Below are 17,666 nucleotides of genomic sequence, written 5' to 3'. Positions count from 1 at the left end.
AGGCAGTCTGCCTGAATGGACAGCTCGTCCTTTCACCGCTGGAACGGCTTGATTAGCTCTTGCATTTCAACGGGAATGCTGGCCCAACTCCCATGCAGTACACAGTTTTTTTTACTAGGGACAGCAGAAGATCTTGGCTGATTTAAGTCCTAATCTGGTGGGCCGTGACAGGTGATTTATCATTTTCAAACGCTTCCATGACCATCAACAAGTCTGCGGGCTGCGTCACCATCAACAAGTTTGCAGGCTGTGCCATTTCCACCCCTGTGGTGGGCAATGGTAGCCGACTGAGAGCATCCGCACAGTTCTCGGTGCCTGGCCTGTGGTGGATGGTATAGTTATAGGCTGATAGCCTGCATACAAAGGTGGGCACTCGCGCTGAGGGATTAGTATTTATCCCCTTGTTTTCAGCAAATAGGGATATGAGACGCTTGTGATCGGTTTCCAGCTCAAATTTGAGGCCAAACAGGTACTGATGCATTTTCTTTATCCCGAACACACACGCTAATGCCTCTTTCTCAATCATGCTGTAGGCCCTCTCGGCCTTAGACAAGCTCCGAGCAGCATAGGCAACAGGTTGCAACTTCCCCGCAACGTCAGCTTGTTGTAATACATAGCCGACTCCATACGACGACGCATCACATGCTAGCACAAGTCTTTTACACGGGTTATACAATACAAGCAGCTTGTTGGGAGCATAAAATGTTTCTGGCTTTCTCAAAAGCAATTACTTGTTTTTTTTCCCCATACCCAGTTCTCACCTTTACGCAATAACACATGTGGGGGCTCTAAGAGGGGAAGTTACCAAAATAGTTGAGGAGTCCCAGGAATGACCGCAGCTCCGTGACGTTCTGTGGCCTGGGCACGTTCCTGATAGCCTCTGTCTTGGCGTTTGTGGGCCGAATGCCGTCCGCCGCGATCTTTCTCCCCCAAAACTACACTTCTGTTGCCATGAAGAGGCATTTCGACCTCTTCAGCCGCAGCCTTATGCGATCCAGTTGCTGGAAGACCTCCTCCAGGTTTTGTAGATGCTCAACGGTGTCCCGATCCGTGACCAATATGTCGTCCTGAAAAACCACCGTGCGTGGTACCGACTTGAGTAGGCTCTCCATGTTTCTCTCCAAGATCGCTGCAGCCGACCAAATTCCAAACGGGCATCTGTTGTCGATGAACAGTCCCTTGTGCATGTTGATGCAGGTGAGGCCTCTTCGAAGACTCCTCCAGCTCCTGCGTCATGTAGGCCGAAGTCAGGTCGAGCTTGGTGAACGTCTTGCCTCCTGCCAGCGTCGCAAATAGGTTGTCTGCCTTAGGTAGCGGGTATTGGTCCTGTAGCGAGAAACGATTAATAGTTACTTTATAATCGCTGCAAATCCTGACCATGCTATTACTTTTGAATACTGGAACAATCGGGCTGGCCCACTCACTGAATTTCACTGGGGAGATGATGCCCTCGCATTGCAGCCTGTCCAGCTCGATTTCCACTCTCTCCCTCTTCATGGGAGGAACCGCTCGCGCCTTGTGGTGAATGGGTCGTGCCTCTGGGACCAAGTGGATCCGCAACTTAGCCCCGGAAAAGTTTCCAATGCCTGGCTCAAAAAGGGAAGGAAATTTGTTCAGAACCTGGGTACATGAGGCCTCATCGACATGTGATAGCGCTCGGATGTCATCCCAGTTCCAGCGGATTTTGCCCAGCCAGCTCCTTCCAAGCAGTGTGGGGCCATTGCTCGGGATAATCCAGAGTGGCAGTTCGTGAACCGTGCACTCGTAGGTGACCTTGACTATGGCGCTGCCCATGACAGTGATGAGCTCTTTGGTGTACGTTCTCAGTTTCGTGTGGATGGGGCTCAGGGCTGGTCTGAATGCCTTGTTGCACCACAGTCTCTCAAATATCTTTTTACTCATGATGGATTGGCTAGCGGCAGTGTCCAGTTCCATGGCTACGGGTAAGCTATTCAATTTTACATTTAGCATTATAGGTGGATATTTCGTCAAATATGTGTGCATCCCGTGTACTTCAGCATCTACTTCCTCTCTCTGAGGCTCGAAATTGCTTTGATCCACCATGGACCGATCTTCCTCTGCCATGTGGTGGTTAGCAGATTTTGCAGAGCTTGCACGTCGTCTGAAGCGGCATGAGTAGGCTGAATGGAAGCTTCCACAATGCCAACAAGGTGTGAATTGCCTTGCATTCATCCTTTGATGCGGACTCTGAGTCACCTGGGTCACCTGAGGCCTGCTGGCAGTTGCAGACTCATGGTTTCTGTCCTGTACATTTCTGCTCGCAAACACAGTTCCAGTTAATTTATGAACACTGCTAGCACTTGTGTGCTGAGAGATTTGTTTGGTGTTATCACTGGTGAACATAAACGCCTGTGCTATTGCAATGGCCTTACTGAGGGTCGGTGTCTCCACAGTCAAACGTTTCGTAGGATGGTATCGTGGCCAATGCCCAGTACAAAAAAGTCTCTGAGCATCTGCTCCAGGTAGCCATCAAACTCAGTGTCCTGCAAGTCGCCTTAGCTCGGCGACGTAGCTTGCCACTTCCTGACCTTCAGATCGCTGGCACGTGTAGAACCGATACCTCGCCATCAGCACGCTCTCCCTCGGGTTAAGATACTCCCGAACCAGTGTACACAGCTCCTCATACGACTTATCTGTGGGTTTCACCGGAGCCAGATTCTTCATGAGGCTGTAGGTCGGTGCCTCATGAGGAGGACCGCTCTACTTTTTGCAGCGCTTCCTTCTCCGTCCAGCTCGTTGGCTACAAAGTACTGGTCTAGCCGTTCGACATTGGCTTCCCAGTCCTCACCCTCCGAGAACTTCTCCAGGATGCCCACAGTTTGCTGCATCTTTGCGTTGGATTCGTATACTCGTCGCCAGTTATTGTGTTCCTAACACAGATGAGACGGCACACAGGGAGGTTAAAGTAACAGTGACCTCAGTCTTTATTAAGACACTCCAGAGTGAGGAACAGGCCTTAGGGGCCGGCTTATATACTGTGCTCCCAAGGGATGCTGGGATCCCTTGGGACTTCAGGGGATGTGCTCCCTGGTGGCGGAATATGGGAGTGCATGCTTTACAGATACACAACACTGACCGTGCCATCGCTTTTCAACACCGGAACAATTGGAGACTGGCCCACTCGTTGAACTCGACTGGCAATATAATTCCCTCTCTTTGAAGTCTGTCCAGTTCGATCTCGACTTTCTCCCGTATCATATATGGAACTGCTCGGGCCTTGTGATGAACGGGCCGTGCATCAGGGACTAGATGGATCTGCACTTTGGCGCCTGTGAAGTTGCAGATGCCTGGCTCAAATAGTGACGGAAATTTGTTTAGCACTTGAGCGCATGAGGTCTCATCCACCGAAGACAGTGCTTTGATATCGTCCCAGTTCCATCGAATTTTTCCTAGCCAGCTTTTGCCGAACAGTGTTGGGCCATTCCCTGGTACAATCCATCGTGATAAATCATGCACAGCTCCATCGTATGATATCTTCACTGCCGCACTGCCAATGACTGGTATGAGCTCTTTGGTGTAAGTGCGCAGCTTTATATAAATCAGGCATGGTTTTTGCCTTTGTGACTTGTTGCCACACAGTTTCTCAAAAGCCTTCTGGCTCATAATTGACTGACTCGCTCCCATGTCCAATTCCATGGAAACTGAAATGCCATTTAATTTGACTTTCAACATTATCGGAGGTCTTTTGCTGGTGAAGGTGTGTACCCCATACACTTCCTCTTCAGCCTCGGGTTGAGTTGCCTCTCTTACTCGTTCAGCGTGATCTGCATTGGATCGGTCATCTTCTGCCGACTCTACCACGTAGCGAGTCGCAGCACATTTGCACATTTGCTGAAGGTGCCCCATTGTTCCACAGCCTTTGCACACGTAGTGCTTGAATTGACATTGATGGGCTCTATGATTACCCCCGCAGCGCCAACATGGCGTTAATGGATTTGCATTCACGCCCCACGGCAGACTCAGTCATCCTAGGTCTCGCCTCTGCAGGCGTGTAGGCCCTGCCATGTACAGTTCTGTCTGCTGAAGGCGTTATTTTATGCACAGTACTTGCTGGTGAGCTTCGATGCTGAGAAGATATCTGCTTAGTGTTATCGTTCATGGACATGAAAGCCTGGGCTATCGTGATGGCCTTGCTCAGATCTAGGGATTCGGCAGACAGCAGTTTGCAAGGAATGACCTCGTGGCCGATTCAAAGCACGAAAAAGTCCCACAACATTGTCCCCAAAAATCCAGCAAAGGCGTCTTAGGTTGGCAACATAGCTCGCCATGTCCTGGCCCTCGGAGCGGTGGTGCGTATAAAAGCGATACCTGGTAATTAAGATGCTCTCCTTCGGCATGAGGTGTCCCCGAACCAGAGTGCACAACTCTGTATATGTCTTGTCCGTTGGTTTCGTCAGTGCTAGCAGATTTTTGATGAGGCCATATATCATATATCATGGACCCATAAACGGTGAGGAGAATCGCCCTGCGCTTGACCGCGTTACTGTCCGTATCCAGCTCGTTGGCCATGAAGTACTGGTCAAGACGCTTAACGAAGGCTTCCCAATCATTACCCTCAACAAATCTCTCAAGAATACCGACGGCAGCCATAACTGCGTGAAAGTTCATGATCTGTTGCTCGTCGCCAATTGTTATGTTCAGAATAACTCCACAAGACTGTACGCTGTAAGCTCAAACTGATGTGACCTTAGTCTCTTTAATCAAACTCCAGAGTGCTGAAGCAGCATGGCAGATAACCTTTTATACTTGCTTGCATGGGGTGTGCAGGTGACCCTGGGGTCTCCAACAGGTGCGCCCCTTGGTAGCAAGTCTTACACAATTGTAAAGTTTGCATACATAACAACCAACATTTTAAGATTAAGGTTTAATTTTCTTTTAATATCAAGAGCCAAGAGGTGCAGGGATGTAGCACACTGGAGCTTCAGAATGCTCATGCAGTAAGATTCTGATTTCTGCTATGTTATCCCTATGTTATGGAGACTGAGAAAAGTCCAAACATCGCCACAAGGAGGAAAAATCAGAGAGTTAGACACTCTGAGGCAATTTACATTCATTTCTATTAACCAGTTCTAGATTACCACTGGAGAAAGCCTGCAAGCTGGTGATCTACAAATTCTCTCGATTGGGTAAATGTGTGCAGAAGGGAGATTTAGGGGAAAAGACGAAAAATAGCTTACAAGAAAATGAATTGAAAGCATGAATGATAAAGCAGTTAAGTTAATTACTTCTTGAAGTTGTCACTTGCTGGTTCTGGCTTAGGGATTCAACCAATTCCCGCAGTTTCTTCTTCAGTTCTCTGCTTGTTTTTTTATAGAAGTACAGGTCCTTTTCCAGCTGTTGGATCTTCGACTCATGTGCCTTTATACCATCTGCAAGTCCCTCACCGCTTTTGTCTGAAAGAACATAGGGCTGTTAAAAATATAAACATATAGGGCCCAAGTTTCCACATGATTTGCGCCTGATTTTTAGGAGCAACTGGTGGAGAACGGACTATCTTAGAAATCGCAATTCTCCACATTTTTTTTTCTGCAGTTCTAGTCAGGTAGAACAGTTCTACTTTTGGAAGAGAATTTTTTCTTCAAAAGGGGGCGTGTCCAGCCACTGACGCCTGATTTGAAAGTTTCCACAGTGAAAACGTACTCCAAACTAAAGTAGAATGGAGCAAGTGAAGATTTTTGTAGAACTGAAAAAACCTGTTCTACACATTAAAAAATCAGGCGCAGGTTACAAATTAGGCGTCCAGAACGAGGTGGGGGGGGGGGGGGGGGAAATGGAAGTCATTAAATTCTATAATAAATCCTTATTTATACTTATACAAATATTATACAAATAAATCCAACCTGAATAAACATTTATAAGCAAAGAAAAGATTAAATAAACCATCTTCCTACCTGTGTGAAAGTGCTTCAGGCAGGCCTTTCAGGACCGAAGGCTGAACGGGCCGGCCCGGGACTTCGGGCAGGACCCGTCCCCAGCACCAGATTTACAGGTAGGTGGCGTTGGGTTGGGTCGGGGAAGTTCGGTTCGGTTCGGGGGGGAGAGGGAGAGAAAGGTCAGGTCGGATCCAGTCCGGGGGCGGGAGTCGGGTCGGGTCCAGTGGGGAGGGGGGGGGCAGCAGGAACAGGAGCGCGGGTCGGGTCGGGTCAGTCAGGGGGGGGGGGGGGGGGGAGAAGCGGGTGTCGGGTCTGGTCCGGAGGCAGGGGGGGGGGGGGAAAGCAGGAGCTGGCCGTGGGAGGAGCCTTATTCACGCAGCCCCAGTGAGGCCATTCGGCCTGGGCTAGGGGCTGCGTGCTTCGGGCCCCTCCCACACAGTTCGGCACCTGGAGCTACTGCACTTGCGTGCCCACTGTAGCGCGCATGTGCAGAGGTCCCGGCACTGTTTTCAGCGCAGGGACCTGGCTCCGCCCCCCTACAGCTCCTGCTGCGCTGCGCCAAGGGCCAGAGGACCTGCAGGGAGGTGGAGAATACGGAGGATTTTTTTCGCTGCACTTTGTGGCGCGAAAAACGGGCGTCCAGGTCGGGACTGCGCCGTTCTAGGCGCATGTGGAAACTTGGGCCCATTAACTCTAGAGAATATAGGCCTACTCTATTCAATCTCTCCTCATAGGACAATCCCCCCATCCCAGGAATCAGTCTGGTGAACCTTCATTGCACTCCCTCAATGGCAAGTAGATCCTTCCTTAGGTAAGGAGACTAAAACTGTACACAATACTCCAGGTGTGGTCTCACCAGGGCCCTATATAATAGAAGTAAAACATCTTTACTTTTATACTCAAATCCTCTTGTAATAAAGGCCAACATTCCATTTGCTTTCTTAATTGCTTGCTGTACCTGCATATTAACTTTGTGATTTGTGTCCAAAGACACTCAAGATCCCTCTGAACACCAACATTTCCCAATCACTCACCGTTTATAAAATACTCTGGTAGGAAAAATAGAAAAACAAAGTGGATAAATTCACATTTCTCCATATTATATTCCATTTGCCATGTTCTTGCCCATTCACTTTGCCTGTCTATATCCCTTTGAAGTCTCTTTGCATCCTCCTCACAACTTGCATTCCCAACTAGCTTTTTCTCATCAGCAAACTTGGATATATTACATTTGGTCCCTTCATGCAAATAACTGAGGCTCAAGCACTGATCCTTATGGTAGCCCCACTAGTTGCAGTCTGCCAACCTGAAAATTACCCGTTCATTCCAACTCCAAATCCTATTCCTGTCCGATAACCAATCCTCAATCCATAGTAGCATGGAGTCCTAATTTTGTTTAATAACCTCTTGTGTGGCACCTTATCGAATGCCTTCTGAAAATCCAAATACACTACATCCAGTAGTTCCCTTTTATTTATTATGTTAGTTACAACCTCAAAAAACTCTAACAGATTTGTCAAACATGATTTCCCCTTCACAAATCTGTGTTGACTCTGCCCAATCCTATTATTATTTTTTAAATGCCCTGTTACCACGTCCTTAATAATAGATTCTAGAATTTCCCTACTACTGATATCAGACTGTAGTTCCCCGTTTTCTCGCTCCCTCCTTTCTTAAATAGTGGGTTTACATTTTCTACCTTCCAATCCGTGGGAACTTTTCTAGAATCTATGGAATTTTGGAAGATGACAACCAAGGCATCCACTATCTCTATAACCATCTCTTTCAAAACCCTAGGATGTAGGCAATCAGGTCCAGGGGATTTATCAGCTTTCAGTCCCATTAATTTCTCCAGTACTTTTCTTTACTAATACGAATTTATTTTGGTTCCTCATTCTTGCTAGACTCTTGGTTCTCCACTTTTTCTGGCAAGTTTTTTGTGTCTACCGTGAAGATAGACACAAAGTATTTGTTTAATTTCTCTGCCATTTCCTTTTTCCCCCCCATTATAATTTTTCCTGCCTCAGCCTGTAAGGGACCCACATTTACTTTTGCTAATCTTTTCCTTTTTACATACCTATAGAAGCTTTTACAGTCTGTTTTTATGTCTCTCATTAGTTTACTTTCATATTCTATTTTCCCTTTCTTTATCAATTTCTTGGTCTTCCTTTGCTGAATTCTAAAATCCTCCCAATCCTCAGGCTTACTACACTTTTTGGCAACATTATAAGCCTCTTCCTTTAATCTAATACTATTTTTAACTTTTCTTGTTAGCCACGGTTGGACCACTTTTCCTGTGGGGTTTTTGTGCCTTAAAGGAACGTATATTTGTTATAAATTATGTATTAATTCTTTAAATGCTATCCATTGCTTGTCTACCATCATACCTTTTAATATAGTTTCCCAATCTACCTTGGCCAACTCGTCCCCTCACACATATGTAGTTTGCTTTGTTTAGATTTAAGACCCTAGTCTCGGATTTAACTAAATCACATTCAAACTCAATATAAAATTCTCCCATATTATAGTCACTCTTTCCTAAGGACCCCTTTACTACAAGGTTATTAATGAACCCTTTCTCATTGCACAATACTAGATCTAAAATAGCCTGTTCCCTAGTTGATTCCTGAACATATTTGATCCAGAAAACCATCTTGTATACATTCCATTAATTCATCCTCCACACTATTACTGCAAATTTGGTTTGCCTAGTCTATATATAGATTAAAGTCCCCCGTTACCGTATTACCCTTGTTACATGTGCCTCTAATTTCCTGATTTATACTCTGCCCTACATTGCAAATACTGTTTGGGGGCTTATAAACAACGCCCACCAATGCTTTCTGCTCCTTGCTGTTTCTTAGCTCCTCCCAAACTGATTCTATTTCTTGATTTTCGAAGCCAAGATCCTTTCTCTCTACTGTCTTTATCCCATCCTTTATTATCAGAGCTACCCCTCCTCCTTTTCCATTTTACCTATCTCTTCTAAAAGTTAAGTATCCTGGAATATTTAGTTCTCAACCTTGGTCACTTTGCAACCATGTCTCTGTAATGGCTATTTGATCAAACCTATTAATTTCTATCTGCGCTATTAATTAATTCAATTTGTTGCGAATGCTTCGCGCACTCAGATGTCGTGCCTTTAGCTTTGACTTTTTCTATTTTTCTTGGATGTCACCTTCGTCACTGATGCCCTGTTACCTTTGTTACTCTCTTTGTCCCTTCCTGACCCACTCTGTTTATTTTTACCCAATACTCTGCTCTACTCTAGAGCCTCGACATTTCTCTTGCTGCTTTTAAGTTTACTCTTTCCTAAATCCTCCCACACAACCTTCATTAGTTTAAAGCCCTGTCTACTATCCTAGTTGTTCGATTCACTTGGACACTGTTTCCAGCCCAGTTTAAGTGGTGCCCGTCCCAATGGAGCTGCTCCCTTTTTCCCCAGTACTGATGCTAGTGTCCCATGAAGCAAAACTCCTGCCTCCCACACCACTCTTTGAGCCATGCATTTAACCTTCTAATCTACTTATCCCTATGCCATTGGCACATGGCTCAAGTAACAATCCAGAGATTATTACCTTTGAGGTTCTGGTTTTTAATTTGGAACCCAACTCCTAAAACTCTCTCAGCAGAACTTCATTCCTCGTTCTACCTATTTTGTTGGTTAGTACGTGGACTACGACAACTGGATCCACTCATCCCACTCTAACCAGGAGAGCATTGGAATAGTCAAGTCTAGAAGAAACAATCGCATGGATGAAGGTTTCAGCAGCAGATGAGCTGAGGAAGGGACGTGTTGGCCGATGTTACGGAGGTGGAAGTAGGTGGTTTTGGTGATGGATATGTGGTCAGAAGCTCATATCGCGGTCAAATATGACACGAAGTGTTGTGAACGGCTGGTTCAGCGTCAGACAGTTGCCGGGGAGAGGGATAGAGTTGGTGGCGAGCGAACAGAGTTTTTTGCGGGGACTAAAGACAATGGCTTCAGTCTTCCCAATATTTAGTTGAAGGAAATTTCTGCTCATCCAGTATTGGATGTCAGACATGCAGTGTGACAAATCAGAGACAGTGGAGGGCTCGAGAGAGAGAGGTAGTGGTAAGGTGGAGCTTGGTGTCATCAGCGTATATGTGCAACCCGACATGTTTTCGGATGATGTCGCTGAAGAGCAGCATGTAGGTGAGAAATAGGAGGGAGCCAAGGATAGATCTTTGGGGGACTCCAGAGGCAATGCTACGGAAGAGAAGCCATTTTGCTGAGCTGAGATGGGATTTGGCCAAAGTGGACTGGAAACAGCTACTTGATGGTAAATCAGTTGTCAGAGCAGTGGGAGGCATTCAAGGAGGAGTTCCTGAGGGTACAGAGCAAGTATGTTCCTTTAAAAAAAAGGTGGGGCTAACAAATCGAGAGCCCCTTGAATGTCAACGGACATACAGGGTGAGATAAAGAAAAAAAGGGAAGCTTATGACAGATACAGAGAATTCAATACTGCAGAAACTCTACAGGAGCATAAGAAATGCAGGGGTGCAATTAAAAAAGATATCAGGAAAGCAAAGAGAGAGCATGAAAGAATGTTGGCAAGTAAAATCAGGGAAAACCCAAGGATATTTTATAAATACATTAAGAACAAGAGGATAACTAGAGAAAGAGTGGGAGCTATTAGAGACCATAAAGTAAATGTGTGTGTGAAGACTTGGGTATGATTCTTAATGAATACTTTGCATCTGTTTTCACAAAAGAGAGGGGTGATGCAGACTTTGCAATGAAGGAGGAGTGTGAAATATTAGATTAGATAAACATAGTGAGAGAGGAAGTATTAAGGGGCTTAGCAGCTTTGAAAGTGGATAAATCCCCAGGCTCGGATGAAATGTACCCCAGGCTGTTAAGAGAAGCAAAAGAGGAAATAGTAGAGGCTCTGCCCATCATTTTCCAGTCCTCTCTGGCGACAGGTGTGGTGCCAGAGGACTGGAGGACTGCTAATGTTGTACCTTTTTTTAAAAAGGGTGAAAGGGATAGACCGAGTAAATATAGGCCAGTGAGCCTAACCTCAGTGTTGGGAAAAGTATTGGAAAAAATGCTGAGGGTCAGGATAAATCTTCATTTGAAAAGACATGGATTAATCAAGGACAAATCATGGATTTGTTAAGGGAAGGTCGTGTCTGACTGACTTGATTGAATTTTTCGAAAAGGTAACCAGGAGGGTTGATGAGGGCAGTGCGTATGAATTAGTGAATATGGATTTTAGCAAAGCTTTTGATAAGGTCCCACGTGGCAAACTGGTCACGAAAGTAAAAGCCCATGGGATGCAGGGCAAAGTAGCAAGTTGGATCCAAAACTGCCTCAGAGTCAGGAAGCAAAGGGTAATGGCTGATAAGATGTTTTTGTGACTGGAAGGCTGTATCCAGTGGGGTTCCACAGGGCTCCGTGCTGGGTCCCTGGCTTTTTGTGGGAAATATCAATGAATTGGACTTGAATGCCCGACATGAGACTCCCTAAGCAAGCGCTCTACTCAGAACTACACGGCAAGCGAGCCCCAGGTGGGTAGAGGAAGCGTTTCAAGAACACCCTCAAAGCCTCCTTGATAAAGTGCAGCATCCCCACCGACACCTGGGAATCCCTGGCCCAAGACCGCCCAAAATGGAGGAAGAGTATCCAGGAGGGCGCTGAGCACCTCGGGTTTCATCGCCGAGAGCATGCAGAAATCAAGCGCAGATTGCGGAAGGAGCATGCGGCAAACCATATACAGCACCCATCCTTTCCTTCAACCACTATCTGCCCCACCTGTGGCAAAGACTGTAATTCCCACATTGGACTAAACAGCCACCTGAGAACTCACTTTTACAGTGGGAGCAAGTCTTCCTCGATTTAGAGGGACTGCCTTTGAGTGAGAGTGGTCTTGAATGTTGGGGATATGATTAAGAAGTTTGCAGATTACACTAAAATAGGCTGTGTGGTTGATAATGAAGATGAAAGCTGCAGACTTCAGGAATACATCAATGTACTGGTCAGGTGGGCAGTACAGTGGCAAATGGAATTCAATCCTAGTAAGTGTGAGTTAATGCATTTGGGGAGGTCTAACAATGCATTAAATGGTACGACACTGAAAAGCGTAGAAGAACAAAGGGACCTTGGAGTGCAGGTCCACAGATCTCTGAAAGTGGCAGGCCAGGAAGATAATGTGGTTAAGAAGGCATATGGAATACTTGCCTTTATTAGTCGAGGCATGGAATGCAAGAGCAAGGAGGTTATGCTTGAACTGTATAAAACACTGGTTAGGCCGCAGCTGGAGTACTGTGTGCAGTTCTGGTCACCACGTTACAGGAAAGATGTGATTGCACTGGAAAGGGTACAAAGGAGATTTACAAGAATGTTGCCTGGACTGGAGAATTTTGGCGAAGAGGAAAGATTGGAGATGCTGGGTCTGGTTTCTTTGGAACAGAGGAGGTTGAGGGGAGACCTGATTGAGGTGTATAAAATTATGAGGGGCCTTGATAGAGTGGATAGGACAGACTTATTTCCCTTAGCAAAGGGGTCAACAATCAGGGGGCATAGATTTAAAGTAATTGGGGGGAGGTTTAGAGGAGATATGAAGGGAAATTTCTTCACCCAGAGGGCGATGGGGGTTTGGAACTCACTGCCTGAAAGGGTGGTAGAGGCAGAAAGTCTCACCACATTTAAAAAATACTTGGATGTGCACTTAAAGTGCCATAACCTACAGGGACATGGACCAAGAGCTGGAAAGTGGGATTCGACTGGATAGCACTTGGTCGGCCGGCGCGGACACGGTGGGCCAAAATACTCTTTCCGTGCTGTAAATTTCTATGATTCTAGGTGATGCACTGGCTACGACTGGATAGCCAAGAAGTGTACCAGGCGAGGGCAGTCCTATTCAGCTAGATGATGGAGCAGAGGTGTTGGAGGAGGATGGTGTGGTCAACCATGTCAAAGAATGGCCATTTCATTACTGTAGCAGTGGCGGAAACATGAAAGGAGAGAAAGATGGGCACACATTTGGGTGGCGACAATATGTTCAAAGACTTTGGAGAGGAAAGGGAGGTTGGAAATGGGTTGGTAGTTTGCAAGGACAGAGGGATCAATGGTGTTTTTTTTTTTGAGGAGAGAGGTGATGACAACAGATTTAAAGGGGAAGGGGACAAGACTGGCATCAAGGGGACATGAACTGGCATCAACAACTCTGCGGCAGGGAATTCCACAGGTTAACAACTCTGAGTGAAGAAATTTCTTCTCATCTCAGTCCTAAATGGCGTACCCCTTATCCTAAGACTGTGTCCCCTGGTTCTGGACTTCCCCAACATCGGGAACATTCTTCCCGCATCTAACCTGTCCATAAGAACATAACATAAGAATTAGGAACAGGAGTAGGCCATCTAGCCCCTTGAGCCTGCTCCGCCATTCAATAAGATCATGGCTCATCTGGCCGTGGACTCAGCTCCACTTACCCGCCCTCTCCCCGTAACCATTAATTCCCTTATTGGTTAAAAATCTATCCAGTCCCGTCAGAATCTTATACGTTTCTATGAGATCCCCTCTCATTCTTCTAAACTCCAGTGTATAAAGGCCCAGTTGATCCAGTCTCTCCTCATATGGAAGTTCAGCCATACCTGGAATCAGTCTGGTGAACCTTCGCTGCACTCCCTCAATAGCAAGTACGTCCTTCCTCAGATTAGGAGACCAAAACTGAACACAATATTCCAGGTGAGGTCTCACCAAGGCCCTGTACAAGTGCAGTAAGATCTCCCTGCTCCTATAATCAAATCCCCTTGCTATGAAGGCCAACATACCATTTGCCTTCATCACCGCCTGCTGTACCTGCATGCCAAATGATTGATGAACCGTGACGCCCAGGTCTCATTGCACCTCCCCTTTTCCTAATCTGCCGCCATTCAGATAATATTCTGCCTTCGTGTTTTTGCCCCCAAAGTGGATAACCTCACATTTATCCACATTATACTGCGTCTGCCTTGCATTTGCCCACTCACCTGACCTGTCCAAGTCACCATGCGGCCCTCTTAGCGTCCTCCTCACAGCTCACACCGCCACCCGGTTTAGTGTCATCTGCAAACTTGGAGATATTACACTCAATTCCTTCATCTAAATCACTAATGTTGTAAAGAGCTGGGTTCCCAGCATTGAGCCCTGCGGCACCCCACTAGTCACTGCCTGCCATTCTGAAAAGGACCCGTTAATCCCGACTCTCTGCTTCCTGTCTGCCAACCAGTTCTCTATCCACGTCAGTACATTACCCCCAATACCATGTGCTTTGCTTTTGCACACAAATCTCTTGTGTGGGACCTTGTCAAAAGCCTTTTGAAAGTCCAAATACACCACATCCACTGGTTCTCTCTTGTCCACTCTGCTAGTTACATCCTCAAAAAATTCCAGAAGATTCATCCCTTTCATAAATCCATGCTGACTTGGACCGATCCTGTAACTGCTTTCCAAATGCGCTGCTATTTCATCCTTAATGATTGATTCCAACATTTTCCCCACTACTGATATCAGGCTAACCGGTCTATAATTAGCCGTTTTCTCTCAACCTCCTTTTTTAAAAAGTGGTGTTACATTAGCTACCCTCCAGTCCATAGGAACTGATCCAGAGACGATAGACTGTTGGAAAATGATAACCAATGCATCCACTATTTCTAGGGCCACTTCCTTAAGTACTCTGGGATGCAGACTATCAGACGCCGGGGATTTATCGGCCTTCAATCCCGTCAATTTCCCGAACACAATTTACCGCCTAATAAGGATATCTTTCAGTTCCTCCTTCTCACTAGATCCTCGGTCCCCTAGTACATCCGGAAGGTTATTTGTGTCTTCCTTCGTGAAGACAGAACCAAAGTATTTGTTCAATTGGTCTGCCATTTCTTTGTTCCCCATTATAAATTCTCCTGAATCCGACTGCAAGGGATCTACGTTTGTTTTCATTGATCTTTTTCTCTTCACATATCTATAGAAGCTTTTGCAGTCAGTTTTTATGTTCCCTGCAAGCTTCCTCTCGTACTCTATTTTCCCCCTCTTAATTAAACCCTTAGGCCTCTTCTGCTGAATTCTAAATTTCTCCCAGTCCTCAGGTTTGCTGCTTTTTCTGGCCAATTTATATGCCTCTTCCTTGGATTTAACACTATCCTTAATTTCCCTTGTAGCCACGGTTGAGCCACCTTCCCAGTTTTACTTTTACTCCAGACAGGGATGTACAATTGTTGAAGTTCATCCACGTGATCTTTAAATGTTTGCCATTGCCGATCCACCGTCAACACTTTAAGTATCATTTGCCAGTTTATTCTACCCAATTCACGCCTCATACCGTCGAAGTTAGCTTTCCTTAAGTTCAGGACCCTAGCTTCTGAATTAACTGTGTCACGCTCCATCTTAATAAAGAATTCTCCATATTATGGTCACTCTTCCCCAAGGGGCCTCGCACAACAAGATTGTTAATTAGTCCCTTCTCATTACACATCACCCAGTCTCAGATGGCCAGCTCTCTAGTTGGTTCCTCGCCATATTGGTCTAGAAAACCATCCTTAATACACTCCAGGAAATCCTCCTCCACTGCATTGCTACCAGTTAGGTTAGCCCAATCTATATGTAAATTAAAGTCGCCCATGATAACTGCTGTACCTTTATTGCACACATCCCTTATTTCTTGTTTGATGCTGTCCCCAACCTCACTACTACTGTTTGGTGGTCTGTACACAACTCTCACTAGTGTTTTCTGTCCTTTGGTATTCTGCAGCTCCACCCATACCGATTCCACATCATCCAAGCTAATGTCCCTCCTTACTATTGCATTAATTTCCTCTTTAACCACACCGTCTCCTTTTTCTTTCTGTCTATCCTCCCTAAATGTTGAATACCCCTAGATGTTGAGTTCCCAGCCTTGGTCACCCTGGGCCAGGTCTCCGTGATGCCAATTACATCATATCCGTTAACTGCTATCTGCGCAGTTAATTCGTCCACCTTATTCCGAATACTCCTCGCATTGAGGCACAGAGCCTTCAGGCTTGTCTTTTTAACACACTTTGCCCCTTTAGAATTTTGCTGTAATGTGGCCCTTTTTGTTTTTTGCCTTGCGTTTCTCTGCCCTCCACTTTTACTATTCTCCTTTCTATCTTTTGCTTCTGCCTCCATTTTATTTCCCTCTGTCTCCCTGCATAGGTTCCCATCCCCGTCATATTAGTTTAACTGCTCCCCAAAAGCACTACCAAACACTCCCCCCAGGACATTGGTTCCTGTCCTGCCCAGGTGTAGACCGTCTGGTTTGTACTGGTCCCACCTCCCCCAGAACTGGTTCCAATGTCCCAGGAATTTGAATCCCTCCCTTCTGCACCACTCCTCAAGCCACATATTCATCTGAGCTATCCTATGATTCCTATTCTGACTAGCACGTGGCACTGGTAGCAATCCTGAGATTACTACTTTTGAGGTCCTACTTTTTAAATTTAGCTCCTAGTTCCCTAAATTCGTCTCGTCGGACCTCATTCCATTTTTTACCTATATCGTTGGTATCTATATGCACCACGACAACTGGCTGTTCACCCTCCCTTTTCAGAATGTCCTGCACTCGCTCCGAGACATCCTTGACCCTTGCACCAGGGAGGCAACATACCATCCTGGAGTCTCGGTTGCGGCCGCAGAAACGCCCATCTATTCCCCTATCACTATAGCTCTCTCACTCTTTTTCCTGCCCTTCTGTGCAGCAGAGCCACCCACGGTGCCTTAAACTTGGCTGCTGCTGCCCTCCCCTGATGAGTCATCTCCCTCAACAGTACCCAAAGCGTTGTATCTGTTTTGCAGGGGGATGACCGCAGGGGATCCCTGCATTACCTTCCTTGCACTGCTTTTCTTGTTGGTCACCCATTCCCTATCTATGCTGTGTACCCTTTACCTGCGGTAAGACCATCTCGCTAAACGTGCTATTCACGACATCCTCAGCATCACGCATGCTCCCAGGTGTGGATTCACCAACGCCCTGTACAGTTGTAGCAGGACTACCCTACTTTTATACTTTATCCCCCTTGCAATAAAGGCCAACATTCCATTTGCCTTCCTAATTACTTGCTGTACCTGCATGCTAACCTTTTGCGTTTCATGCACAAGGGCCCGCAGATCCCTCTGTACTGCAGCATTTTGTAATCTCTTCCCATTTAAATAATAATTTGCTTTCTTATTTTCCTACCAGTAAATAACCTCACATTTTCCCACATTATACTCCATCTGCCAAATTTTCGCCCACTCACTTAGCCCGTCTATATCCCTTTGCAGATTCTTTGTGCCACTTCACAACTTGCTTTCCCACCCTTCTTTGTATCATCAGCAAATTTGGCTACAATACACTCGGTCCCTTCATCCAAGTCATTAATATAGATTGTAAATAGTTGAGGGTCCAGCACGGATCCCTGTGGCACCACACTAGTTATAGTTTGCCAACCTGAAAATGACTGTCTGTTTTCTGTTAGTTAGCCAATGCTCTATCCATGCTAATATATTACCCCCAACCCAGTGATCTTGTGCAGTAACCTTTTATTTGGCACCTTATTGAATGTTGCCTCTGGAAATCCAAATACACGACATCTGCTGATTCCCCTTTATCCACCCTGCTCGTTCCTCAAAGAACTCCAGAAAATTTGTCAAACATGATTTCCCTTTCTTAAAGCCATGCTGACTCTGCTTCACTGTATTATGATTTTCTAAATGTCCTGCTACTACTTCCTTAATAATGAACTCCATAATGGATAGAGTTCACTGTGTTG

General features: G+C 45.9%; 1 protein-coding gene across 2 annotated transcripts in view; it reads right to left on the bottom strand.

The window, feature by feature from the left end:
* Nucleotides 1-17,666, bottom strand: part of LOC139265343 (kinesin-like protein KIF27) — a 165,736-nt gene that overhangs the window by 11,612 nt on the left and 136,458 nt on the right. For both annotated transcript variants that reach the window (XM_070882312.1, XM_070882322.1), the window contains exon 17: nt 5,247-5,414. In XM_070882312.1, coding sequence (XP_070738413.1) covers nt 5,247-5,414 — 168 coding nt within the window. The remainder of the gene's footprint in view (nt 1-5,246; nt 5,415-17,666) is intronic.

Source organism: Pristiophorus japonicus, chromosome 1, assembly GCF_044704955.1.
Source record: "Pristiophorus japonicus isolate sPriJap1 chromosome 1, sPriJap1.hap1, whole genome shotgun sequence".
Classification (NCBI taxonomy): domain Eukaryota; kingdom Metazoa; phylum Chordata; class Chondrichthyes; family Pristiophoridae; genus Pristiophorus; species Pristiophorus japonicus.
The sequence above is the reverse complement of the archived record's forward strand: the minus strand, read 5'-3'. Positions and strand labels throughout refer to the sequence as shown.